Source organism: Peromyscus maniculatus, chromosome 4 (assembly GCF_049852395.1).
Source record: "Peromyscus maniculatus bairdii isolate BWxNUB_F1_BW_parent chromosome 4, HU_Pman_BW_mat_3.1, whole genome shotgun sequence".
NCBI classification, from domain to species: Eukaryota; Metazoa; Chordata; class Mammalia; order Rodentia; family Cricetidae; genus Peromyscus; species Peromyscus maniculatus.
Genome location: NC_134855.1, coordinates 15,175,909 through 15,189,374, shown reverse-complemented (window position 1 = coordinate 15,189,374; position 13,466 = coordinate 15,175,909). Strand labels below are relative to the sequence as shown.

At 46.3% G+C, this 13,466-nt stretch overlaps 1 protein-coding gene across 1 annotated transcript; it reads left to right on the top strand.

Moving 5' to 3' along the window:
• Positions 1 to 4,659: 4,659 nt before the first annotated feature.
• Positions 4,660 to 5,655, top strand: LOC102920223 (protein B-Myc). The gene has a single exon (XM_006981004.4). The coding sequence runs from the start codon at positions 4,829 to 4,831 to the stop codon at positions 5,414 to 5,416; it is 588 nt and encodes a 195-aa protein (XP_006981066.1). The 5' UTR covers positions 4,660 to 4,828; the 3' UTR covers positions 5,417 to 5,655.
• Positions 5,656 to 13,466: the final 7,811 nt, after the last annotated feature.

Genomic DNA, 13,466 nt, shown 5'->3' with positions numbered 1-13,466 from the left:
TTCTAATTCGAGCCCAAACATGCAGAGATTGCAGTCTGACACCACACCACATTACAGTATCCCCCCCCACCCCCCTCTGTGTGTCAGTGCTGGGGACTCAGGGATGACACCCTGGACTTAGTGTGAAAGCTCAGGGTCCGTGACTGCCCAGGAGGAATGGGCAGAGTCCTAGCAGGATGCAAAGTGAAGAAGCATCCTGCTTTTCTGCCAGCTGCCCCCACACTGGAGCCTCCTCTGAAACTTCTTGGACTTAATTACTGCTGGAAGGGAAGCACCAGGGACTCCATTTTGGCAGGGACAACTTCCTCCTTCTTGAACTCTGAACCCGTCGTCTTTAAAGACATTTTGACCAACCCAACCATCTTGTGGTTTGCTGTGGTTTTTTGGTCCCTTGTGACTTGGACGGAGCTTTTCAGGTGGTCTGATCACATGTTAGGGGCTGGGCAGATAGCAAGATAGAGCCAAAGGCACTTTAAGAGTTGTTTTGATACCACTGTGTTTATGCAGGTATGCACAAGCCGCGGCCTAGGCGTGGAGGTCGTGGCACAACTTTACGTTGGCAGTTCTCTTCCCAGTTACACGTGGCTTCTGGGGACTGAGTCTAGGGGTCAGGCTGTGTATGGCAAGTGTGTTTTTCACTCACAGACTGACCCTGCTGGTGCCAATGGCGCTTTTTCTTCACTGAATTTAAGCATCTGGAGGCTCTGAAGGACGGGATCTTTAGTTTGTTAGTGTTCTGTTGCTCTGAAAAAATACTCTGGCAAAAGCAACCTAAGGAGGGGGGTGTGTGGCTCACAGTTTCAGAAACTGTCCCTCATGAAGAGGAAGCCAAGGCGGCAGCAGCTAGAGGGAGCTGGTCACTTCCAATCCACAGTCAAGCAGCACAGACTGGGTCAGCCGCATGGTTCAGAGGGTAAACCATCTGGTCACCAACCCTGACCCTGAGTTCAGTCCTCATGACTCACAGGACGGAAGGAGAGATTTGATTCCTGCAAGTTGTCCTCTGACCTCTACACATTGGCCGTGTTACCTGAACATACACACACACACACACATACACACACACACACAAATTCATGCACAGAAAATAAGTACATAATAAAATGTAATAAAATATTAAAGCAACATAGGTTGATAAAAGTGTGTGTTGATGAATGGGCTCAGTATACTTTTTCTTTTTATACAGTCCAGAATCCTAACCCAGAGAATGAATCCAGCCACAGTGGACAGCTAAATCCACCTCAACTACCCTAATCAAGACAATCCCCGACAGGCATGCTTGGAAGCTGTTCTCCCTGGTGATTTCCATCAGGCTGACAACTGAATGAACCACGCAGCTCGCTGGTTTACCTGGAGTGTGTGCTTCAGTTCTGTCTGTCCTGCGGATGGTGTTCAGCATCCAAGCACTCTGTGCCAGGCTGTTTGAACCTGTACCTGCAGAATGTCAACAGGGAACACCAAAGCTTTACAGGAAACCTGCTGAATGTAACCACAAAAGCAAACATGTAATGGCAAACTAGCTTTCTTAAAAGTAAGTGCTCCTTGGAGGTGTTTTCACTAGCTTGGCCGTGAAATGCTTTTGGGAGTGGGGGGCCGTGAGAGACCAAAACTATAGATGGCAAAAGACATACCAGGTGGCTAGAGCCATGTAGAGTGTCATGGTAGAGATGGGAGCACAGCCTGGCTCTGAACTGCCACCCAGGACAGCCTGGGGGTGCGGGGAGGGGGGGGAAGGGGGGTCCCTCTTTTGGAGGCCTTGACTCAGGCCAAACACAGGTTCATGGCTTCAATGCAGAGAATTACAGGATGAGCCAATATGAAGCAGAGTTGGTGATTGGTTCAAAGAGAAAGAAAGGTGTTCCAGAAGAGAATACAAGCCAGGCGGTGGTGGTGCATGCCTTTAAATCCAGCACTCGGGAGCAGAGCCAGGTGGATCTTTGTGAGTTCGAGGCCAGCCTGGTCTACAGAGTGAGATCCAGGAAAGGTGCAAAACTACACAGAGAAACCCTGTCTCAGAAAAAAAAAATACAGGTACTCCAGATTTGGGGGAATGGGCTTCTCAAGTTTATTGTAGTCACAGTTTATTATTAGATGACATTTAAACCTACATTATAAACACAGGGGTAAAGGGAGAGACACTCAGGGAAAGAATAAAACATACCCAATTCTCAAGGGAGAGTTGCTATTCAGTTTTAGTTTTATGTACTGTCTTGATGGCTCCCAAATTATGTCTCAACATAGATATTAAAGATTACAGCCTCCCCAAAATTTAAATAAGCCCTCATTAAAATTAAAATGTGGAAGAATTAACAGTAAATTTACAATTTAAAATTATTGTCTTTTTTCTTTCTTTTTTTCTCTCTCTGTCTCTGTCTCTCTTTTTTGAGACAGGGTTTTTCTGTGTAGCCCTGGCTATCCTGGAACTTGCTCTGAGACCAGGCTGCCTTGAACTAGGAGTTCTGCCTGCCTCTGCCTCCCAAGTGCTGGGATTGAAGTTGTGTGCCACCACATACTTTTTGGTCTTTTTGAACTTTTACTTAAAATAAATCAACTTTCTATACCTTATATGAAAATTCATTTAAAATTAAAAAATAAATGAACACAAAATAAATAAAATAAACTTTCTAAGCAAGTCCAAGCATTTGTATATACAGCATAAGAAAACCCTATAAGGCATATGTGGGTTAGATCTAACTTAATTACATATAATTTCATATAAAATGCTTTATTCTTTGAAACGGAATTATTTATTTTTATGTGTTGGTGTTCTGTTGTCATGATGTCTGCACATCATGCCCAGGCAGTGCCTCTGGAGGCCAGAGGAGGGTGTTGATCCCTGGAGCTGGAGTCACAGTCTGTTGTGAGCTACCCTATGGGTTTTGGAATCAAGTCTGGGGATTCTGCAAGAGCAGCCAGTACTCTTAATCACTGAGCCGTCTCTCCAATCCCCTTGAGAGCTTTTTTCTTTATAAGGTGTTAGGGAGAATGCCCAGCCAGTCAAGTGTTTGCAAGTGTGAGGACCTGGGTTCAAGCTTCAGAATCCATGTTAAAAAAGCCATGGAGATGCGTTTGTGATCCCAGCCCCGGATGGTGAGGACAGGATCGCTCAAGCTCACTGGCCAGCCTCGCCTGCCTCATCGGTCACAGTGAACTTGTCTCAAAGTAACATTGTGGGTGGAATGGCATCCTGAGAAAGAACACCTATGGTTGACTCTGGCCTACACGTGTTCGAACACACACACACACACACACACACACACAAAGTATTTATTCCTCAAGCCTTTTTTATGTATGCAAAACTTCTGTAACTCATTTCGATCTTTAATGCAGACCTCAAATAGCTGTAAAATGATATTGTCTAGAAGACAGAAATCATATTGTCTTATCAGTGTTCTTTAAGTCATTTATTTTTCCCTCCTAAAAATTTGGTATAAAATAAGGAAAGAAAAGAGAAAATAAAACTAGATCTTTTGATTTTAGGAATTCTGCATTATGGATTTTCTTGTTTGCTTGAGAAAGGTTCTCATTTTGTAGGCCAGGATATCCTGGAACTCACTATGCAGCCCAGCCAAACTGAATTTACAGTAATCCCCATCTCAGCCTTCCAATGCATAAGCTGCCTTGCCTGCCTGACATTATGTAATATTCAATCATAAAGTAGTTTAGAATTTTATTTCATGCCTAATTTTAATGTGTAACTCACATATATTTGTATCTACACTCTAGACAAATTGCAAATGCCATACATATATACATACATACATACATATATATGTAAATTTTGTTTTTGTTTTTTGAGACAGGGTTTCTCTGTGTAGCTTTGTGCCTTTCCTGGAACTCACTCTGTAGACCAGGCTGGCCTTGAACTCATAGAGATCCACCTGCCTCTGCCTCCCGAGTACTGAAATTAAAGGCATGCACCACTGCCGCCCAGCACAGATGCCATTTATAGATGCAAGCATTGTGTACACATTTCAAATGTGTGGGGTGGTGCTGGAGAATTGGCTGTGCATTTAGGACCTCTTGCAGACCTTCTGGATTTGGTTCCCAGCACTCACATAGAGGCTCACAGTGTCATAACTCCAGTTCCAGGGGATCTGACATGCTCTCTGAGTCTCCATGGGCACTGGGCATGCAGGTAATGCACTTACATATATGCAGGCAAATCACTCATACACATAAAAATACAAGTAACTTTGAAAAATAGTACGTCTTTAAGAAAACCCTTAAAAAAGACACCAAGCCAGTATTCCACAGAGATCCTTTTACATGCGTTTATTGCAGAAGTTTTCACAGCAGCTGTTATAGAACCAAGGTGCCCATCAACAGAGCAACAAAGATGTGGTTTATAAATGGAAATGGAATATTTTCAGTCATAAATAAAAGCAATGTACGTCATTTGCAGGAAGTGGATGCAATTGGAAATTATCATATTACGTCAGTTTCAGAGAGACAAATACATTTGTTTCTCTCATTCGTGGGTCCCAGATTTTATAGACACATAAAATCATACCTGCTACAGATGACATGAAAGTAGAAGAGAAACTAGGCGAACAAAGAGGACTAAGGGAGGTGGAGGACTATAAACAGCAGGGAATGAGTGAGAATTTGCTGGAAGTAGGTTACATGCCTGCATGAAAATCCAGCCTGTGCGTGCACGACGTGGCGCCTCTAGCCTCTCTCCATAAGGTGGCGCGATACTTTGAGCGTGGCGTCTGGCGACCAGCAGTCGCCTCCTCCCTCTGCTCCAGACGAGACTAAGGCCTGGAGAAGGGACTGTCGGGATAGTAGGAAGTGAGGACCGGGGAAGGGGAGTGGTTCAGGGCTGATGCGCACCGCACCACGCACCAGCTCTGCTCCCCTCGGTGTGGCCCTCAAACGCACAGCGGCGACCATGCCCCTCCACGTGAGCCTCGCCAACGGCAACCGGGACCTGGACTACGACTCGGTGCAGCCGTACTTCATGTGCGACGATGAGGAGGAGGACGTGCACCAGCAGCCGCCGCAGCCGCCCGCGCCCAGTGAGGACATCTGGAAGAAATTCGAGCTGCTGCCCACGCCGCGCCCGTCCCCGGGCCACGCCGGGCTCTACTCAGGTCCCAGCGAGGCGGTCGCCGCGTCTTTCAACCCCAGGGAACACGACGATGATGGCTTCTTCACCGCAGACCTGCTGGAGATGGTGCCCGAGCTGCCTGGAGGAGACGCGGTGAAGCACAGCTTCGTCTGCGACCCGGACGACGAGACCTTCGTGAAGAACATCATCCTGCAGGACTGTATGTGGAATGGCTTCTCGGCCTCCGCCAAGCTGGTCTCCAAGCTGGACCCCTACCAGGCTGTGCGCAAAGAAGGCGCCAGCGCGAGCCCGGCCGCCGACACCGAGCCTGCTACGCCTCCGGACTGCACCTGCAATACCTGAGCGCACAGCACTGGGCCTTGGGACTGTAAGCTTCAGCCATGTTATCGGCCTCAAATTCCGGGCATAAAAGAACCCCCTCCCCCTTTTCTTTTTTTTAAAGCTTGCCATCCTTCCTCACTCCCCTTAACAGATTTGTATTTGTTTAGTAAGAATATCTTAAAGTTTATCAATTTTCCGATGTCAACTGGACCCTTAAAATGTAAATAACTTCAATAAAACGTTTTATCAGTTGTACGAGATGTGAAGATATGAAGTATAAAAGTATATTTTCCTTTTAAAAGTAGATTCTTTTCTATTGTTTTAAGGTAAACAAAACAATTGGCAAATAAACTGAGCCCACGCTAAAAAAAAAAAGCCTTATGAAATCCAATAAATAAGCAAATAAACAAACAAAGGAGCTACAGAAAATTAAAAGTAGGCTAGTAGTAAAAAGGGGACATTTATATGACCAAAAAGGAAAAATAAAATGAACAAAAGAGAAAAAGACAAAAGATTGCCCGATAATGAAACAAATGCGTAAACAAATTAAATAAATAGACCAAGGGGCTTAAAACTATGAACATAATTTTAAAAATGAAATAAAGGTATTTCTATTGAAGCATAGAAAAAGAAAAAAGATGTATCACAGAGGCAAGGAAAAAAAAACCACCAAAGTATGGGGTGTCTTCTTTCTGGGTGCTGTGAATGTGGAGACGGCCTGTGTGTGGGGTGTGTGGGGTCAGCTGAGCCTGTGGACTCTTGTCTCCCCCCATTTAGGCTGGTGCTGACCCTGCTTGGGACAAATAAACACCAGGCCATCTTCACTTCAGCCTACCGAGGGCCTCTGCTGGCCACACTGGGCTTTGCAGCCTGTGTGCTGGGCAGGCCCTCTCACCTCCTTACCCTCCTGAACTTCCTCAATTCCTTCACCCAGGAGCAGCTAAAGGTCTAGCCGAGGGGTGGGGAGTGTCTCCAGCTGTGTTGGAGTGGAGCGAGTGACCTCGGTGCTGACATCTGTATGGGTGGATCTGTCCTACTTCCAAAGCCAACTACACTGGAGGCTGCGGCTGGGAGGCAGACTGTGGCCACTGGACGGCAGGGGTCTCAGAGTCCACAGAGGGACACTCAAGGCTAGGTCCCCAGCTCAGTGCTGTCAAACTCCAGAGTACTCTCAGTTGATGGGGTCAGCTCCAGACAGCCAGGGTGAGAGTCCCTGTCCCCATGCACCTCACTGCCTGGGCCCAGCTTCCCGCCCGTTGGACCTTCTGACTTCTCAATACCAGCTGCCCACTCTCCATAGCTGCCTCCCAAGCTCTCACCCTGAGCTGTGTAGCAGGTTAAATTTGGACCCCTGAATTGTGATGGTTCCCTGTTCTTGGCCTCCAAGGTACATCAGGTTTACTTAACAGGTTCCCTCTCAGGATGGCTCCCGGCCACAGCCCTCAGAACTGGGACACTGCTCTCCACAGCCCACCCACCTGGCCAGAAAAGCAGCTGTCTCCACAAGATCAGCAGCTGGATTTGAGGCTTGTGGAGCTGTGGCCTTTTCCTGTGGTTCTTTGGACCAGGGCCGCCTGGCTTCCCTTGGGCTGGGGCTCTGACTCCTCCCCCCAGGGGCCACAATGCTGAAGCTGTGTTTGGCTTTTTTCCTTTTGATGTGTTTATCTTCCTGTTTCTACGGAATTCCAGCTGTCCTGGCTCTGCTTTTATGAATGTCTTTGTAATAGTATCTCTCTCCCCCCTCTCTCTATATATGCACACATAATGCTTATGTGTATATATATATTAATTATATTTGTTTATTTTTTATCCCAACTCTTCTCCTCCACCAGGGCCCATGAAGTCACCTTCTCAGCCTCCATCCATCTGGAAGTCTCTGGCTTAGGTTTTGACCACGTTGAAGAACTACAGTAGGTGCCATTGAGCCTTTTGTGAACTTTTTCCACGTTGCCCATCAGTAATTAGTTCCAGTCTGTTTCGTTCCTGGTCTTGTGCCCTGTGACCTCTGGCTAAGGGCAGTCAGCTGGGCCCTCTTCAAGAGCTTCCTCAGAGGTGGACTTGGCTATGAGAACAAAATAACAGGCCATGAGGCTATAAACAGACATTGATTTCACAGTTTCAGAGCCTGGGAGCCAAGGTCAAGGAGCTGGCAGGTTTGACTTTTGCTGAGGGCCCGCTTCCTGGTTCTCAGATGGCTGTGAACCACTGTGTGCTTACATGGTGGAAGGGAAGAACCCTGGTCCCCTCTGCTGGTTTAAAACCACCAATTCTGCCTAGGAGGCCTGCCCCTCTGACAGGCCGCCTCCTAACCCCATCCCCTTGAGGTAGTTCTCACCACATGCAGGGTAGGTGGACACAAACATCCGGGCCACTGTGAGGCCTCTGAGTTTCATCACCTGTCTGAGCTTTGACAGCCAAGACTCGTCCCACTGTCCTTCAGTTCTTGGTGTTGGTGGTACTCTCCAGCCATCTTTGAACTTCTCAAGAGAATGTAGTTTCCAGTAGCTGTCCCGGGCAAGGATGTTGCACAAAGGTGTCCCCCTGTCTTTCCACAGCCCAGTCTGGCTCACTGCTCTCATAGCTCTGTATCTTGAGGCCTTCACCACCTGGCAGAGGCCTCAGGTGATGACTGGGAAGGATTGGTGAGGCTTCAGTGCTCGGACCGGAGGTTCTGAAACCCAGGGCCACCTCCGTGTTGGTTGCCTCAGTTTAGCCTGTGTTTTAGTTCCTTTTTCTGTTTCTGTGATAAAAATACCCAGACGGAGGCAGCTTCAGGAGAAAACGTTTATTTCGGTTCACAATCTGAGAGAGCACAAGCCACCATGGTGGAGAAATCCTGGAGGAAGGATCCTAAAGGCAGCCCATCACATCATCCACAGTCCAGAAACGCCGTTGCTTGGGCTCGCCTCACTGTCTCCTTTTTATGGGAGAGGGAGAAAGAAGGGGAGGGGAAGAGGGAGAGACAGGAGAGGGAGGAGTGGGTAGATAGAGAAGAGAGAACGTGTGGCCCACGGGAGAGCAATGACCTTGGTATTCCTACAGGTTCTATCAGAGGCAGGAAAGGGTGATGTTATGAATGACTTCACAGAATATATCTGGTAAATTCTACAGAATGAGCAAAGGACACAAGCTACTGGAGCTCAGAGTCACCTAGCAGTTGTGGGTTGAAACCTGAGATTCCTTTCAGGGGGTGCTGGATGCTCCCTCACCTTAATAAGGGGGCTCCTGGGAGCTTTAGTCACCCCACACCATATTCACAGCACAGAGTGGCCAGGGTGTGGGCGATAGAGGAAGCTGCCGAAGAGATCCATGGAAGCGCCTAACTGTGATGTACAGAACAGCCGTGGGGCTTCAAGTGCAATCAGAGCAGCTCAGAGAGGTGGCACTAGGTCTCTCTTGCTACCTCTTCTTAAAGGGGGGGCCCAGAGTTCAGAGAGTGAAAGCAGAGCCAGGGAGGTCAGGGGCGCAGAGACACTTCCGGGATCAGGGCTCCTTCCTCCGCAGATGTCCCAATCCCCAGCCTCTGGCCAGTGTTTTTGCTGAACTGTATGACCGAATTACATGGACTTCAAACTGCTAGGTGCTCTCCGCATCCCCCCTTCTTCTTCTTCCTCCTCCTGAAGGAGAGACCTGTTCATGCAGCCTCCTGAACTGTGCCAGTCTTGAGGAGGATGTCACTGACATCAGTGGTGCAGGATCTCCTGTGACGGTCAGCTTGTGGCTTTGTGTTTGCATCACAGGAGAAAAAGAAGCTGTCCCCCAAGTTCCTGATGCATCTCACAGATCGAGGGTTACTAAGCACTATGGAGAGGGGCAGTCCACCTTCAGAGGCTCCAGCCCCATAGGGTGAAGCCCTGAGAGCCCTTGATATGAGCCAACTACCTCACCCAAAATCATGGCACAGAGATGGCTGACCCTTTGAGCCTGGCCTCACCATAGAGTCATGGGCGAATCCTGGCCATTTACTTAAACGATGGGAATTTTGACAGCTGGTTACTCAGTAATAAACTCTGGAACATCATCATTCTTCCATCCTTATCCAGTTCAGTCTGATTTGGGAGACAGTAAAGCTGCAATGTGCTATTTCTGCCATCCTGTCTACATTCCTTAGTATCAGTCAGAAGGGAAACAAATGTTTTCAGTCTATCTCTGTCTGTGTTTTGTGTCTCAGCCTTGCTACAATCCCATTGATTAAAAAATTATTCAGAGTGCACAATGGCAGATTAGAAGCTGTCCCCGTGTGAAACTGTAAGCGGTAGGAGTCAGGGTAACAAGGAGAGAAAGAGCCTGGGAATCGCAGGAGAGGTGACTGACATCCATCCATCTAACTATACATCTACTCATCTTTTCTTTCATCCACTCACTCTTCTCATCCATTCATTCATTATCGATCCATTCATTATCTACCATTCACTCACTAGTCACTCTCTCATTCACTCACCCGTCCTCCTACCTACCTCTGACTACCTACCGACCCATCCATGCATCCATTACTGAACAACATGGGATGGAGATAATTATGACTCTGTGGTCACACCTTCATTTTCCTTAATGACATTGAGAACCTGAAGCTTTACCCATTACTGTTTATAGAGGAGGTTAAAATAGCAAAATTCCTTCAAAAAAAAAAAAATGGCTTTGACCCCTGAGCCTGAATGTCACCACTTCCCAGCACCAAGACAATTACAGGGGAGATTTCCCCTACTGGGAACTCACCATTTCTTACAATGGCCTTCATGAACCAATCCCTAGGAAACGGAAGGGTGAATTGCCTCCCTTCCTAATGCCTGTGGCATATGTTCCCCACCAACTGTCACTTAATCTTGACTGTCCCATTCCCACCATGTAGGAGCTTCACATGATGGAAACCTGCTCACTCTCACAGTACCAGAGCCCTTGCCTGGTACCCTCTCTCAGCCTTCACCCCTGTGCCCGAGTAGGCCTGAGAACATGTGATGGGATCCTTTGATTCCAAATCTTTCTACTCTTTTTGGCAGAGAGAGGTAAGGGTCAGACTGAGATGTCCCCTGAGCCCAGAACCCTGGTCTCCCTGCACCAGTGAAGGCTCAGATTCCAGCCTTCCAGACAGGTGCTAAGGAATCCTGGGAAACAAGGCAGAGGCTGATGCTGAAGAACAGACGCTTCATCTCCAGTGTCTGCGGTCCCAGCTAGCCTTCAGCTACTCCTGGGGCTGGGGAGGGTACTGGCTCCTTACTCAGCTGCACTCTATACAGCCCCTTGCAAGAGTCTACAGGGAACTTGGCAAACAGAACCAGGTCCCTCTGAGTTATGTCCATAGCCAGCTGGCAAGCCCCTGGGTGTCCTGTAGGGCCCAGCTTTTTGACTCAGCCTGATTCCTGAGGTGTCCTTCTAGATACACTTTCTATGCCCTCCCCTTCCTGGCCTTCTCTTCCTCGGAGCTCTGGCAGGAGCTGCCTGGGCCGCTGTAACCAACCACCTCCAACCAGGTCTTCAGCACCTCATTTCTGTTCCCCTCAGCCATGGAGGCTGGAAGTTGGGGGTGAAGACGAGGCCAGAGCCACACTGGCCCCAAGGTTCTGGGTAGACTCCTGGATGATGGACAGTTCTCTGCACTTCCCAGCCTTTTCCTTGTCCCAGTTCTGCGTTTGTCTTCACTGGGCCCGTCCTCAACCCCAAAGGTCCTTCAGCCTGGCTGTGACAAGGACCCTTGTCAGTGGATTTAGGCCACCCTGACCCTCCATGGTCCCTATTCACGGTTGCAAGGTCTCCTTGTCTAAATGAGCTCACAGCCACATGTCACTGGGTCACAGGATTTAATGGACCACCAGTCAGCTATTCAGCACATGTCCTTCCCTAAAGAGATTTTTTTTTCTTTTTCTGAACACAAGGTTTCTCTATGTAGCCCTTAAAGATCAGGCTGGTCTCAAACTCAGAGACCTGCCTGCCTCTACCTCCTGAGTGCTGGAATTAAAGGTGTGCACCACCACCATACAACTCCCCTGGAGAGAGCTTCGTGATCTGTGGGTGTCTTTATTGGCTGTCTTCCAGCCTTGGGCTCTGAGAGAGAGGCCCAGGTCTCCGGGGAACATCGTCCCAGCTTCCTGCCAACACACAGATCTATCCGACCTCTACAGCCTGTTGTCAGATGTACAGACATATTTCTGGTTCTTATAGTTCTGGTATTATATTCTACAACTGGTCTTTTTTGTTGTTTTTGAGACAATCTCTCACTATGTATCCTTGGCTGGGAACTCGATCTGCAGACCAGGCTGGTCTCAAATTCACAGGAATCAGCCTGCCTCTTCCTCTCGAGTGCTGGGATTAAAGGTGTGTGCCAACATGCCAGGCCTATGTGATGAAATTTTTTTTGTGATGATTTGTTATTATAGAATAAAATTATACATTCATTACAGGGCAGACAGACAGGAATATATATGTATATATGTACATATATATTTATGTATTACAACTCATATTAATTTTTTAATTTTTTAATATTTAAAACAAATTTTAATGGTGTTTTCTTCAGAAAGTCTTTTCCTGTGCCAATGAGTTCAAGGCTATTCCCCACTTTCTCTTCTATCAGGTTCGGTGTATCTGGTTTTATGTTGAGGGCTTTGATCCATCTGTAGCTGAGTTTTGTGCAGGGTGATAGATATGGATCTATTTAGAGTCTTCTACATGTCAATGTCCAGTTAGACTAGCACCATTTGTTGAAAATACTTTTTCCCAGTGTGTATTTCTGGCCTCTTTAAAAAAAGTATTAGGTGCCCATACGTGTGTGGGTTAATGTCTGGGTTTTTAATTTGATTGATCAACATGTCTGTTTTTATGCCAATATCATGTGGTTTTTATTACTATAGCATTATAGTACAAGCTGAAATTGGGGATCTGACACTTCCAATAGTTCTTTTGTTATTCAGGATTGTTTTAGCTATTCTGTTTTGTGTATGTGTGTGTGTGTGTGTGCGTGTGTGTGTGTGTGTTTCCATATGAAGCTGAGAATTGTCCTTTCAAGTTCTATGAAGAATTGTGTTGGAATTATGATGGGGATTGTCTTGAATCTGTAGATTGTTTTTGGTAGAATGGTCATTTTTACTATGTTGATCCTACTGATCCATGAGCATGGGAGATCCTTCCATCTTCTGATGTCTTCTTCAATTTCTTTCTTCAACTACTTCAAGTTTTTATCCTACAAGTCTTTCTCTGCTTAGTTACAGTTACCCCAAGCTATTTTACATTATTTGGGGAATTGTGAAAGGTGTTGTTTCCCTGATTTCTTTTTCAGATGGATTGTCATTTGTGTATAGCAGGCCTAATGATTTTTTGTGAGTTAATTTTGTATTCTGATACTTTGCTGAAAATGTTTCTCAGCTGTAGGAGTTCACCGGTGGAATTTTTCAGGTCAGTTATACATACTATCATACCATCTGCAAATAAATATACTTTGACTTTTTCCTTTTCAATTTGTATTCCTTTGATCTCCTTTAATTGTCTTATTGTTCTAGCTAAGACTTCAAGCACTCTATTGAATAGATATGAAGAGAATGGACAACCTTGTCTTGTTCCTGATTTTAGTAGAATTGCTTTGAGTTTCTCTCCATTTAAGTTGGGTTTGCTGTAAACTGCCTTTATTATGTTGAGGTATGTGCCTTATATCCCTAATCTCCCCAGAACTTTCATCATGAAGGGATGTTGGATTTTGTCAAAGGCCTTTTCTGCATCTAATGAGATGATCACGTGATATCTGTCTTTCAATTTGTTTATTTGGTAGATTTACATATGTTGAACCATCCCTGCATCTCTGGAATGAAGCCTACTCGATTGTGGTGAATGATCTTTTGATGTGTTCTTGGATTTGGCTTGCAAGTATTTTATTGAATATTTTTGTATCTAGTTCATGAGAAATCAGTCTGTAATTCTTTTACTTGTTGGGTGTTTATGTGGTTTGGGTAGCAGGATAATCTTGGCCTCATAAAATGAATTGGCAATGTTTCTTTGTCTCTATTTTGTGGAATAATTTGGGAAGTATTGGCATTAACTCTTCTTTAAAAGTCTAGTAGAATTCTCTCCTAAAACCATCTGGCCC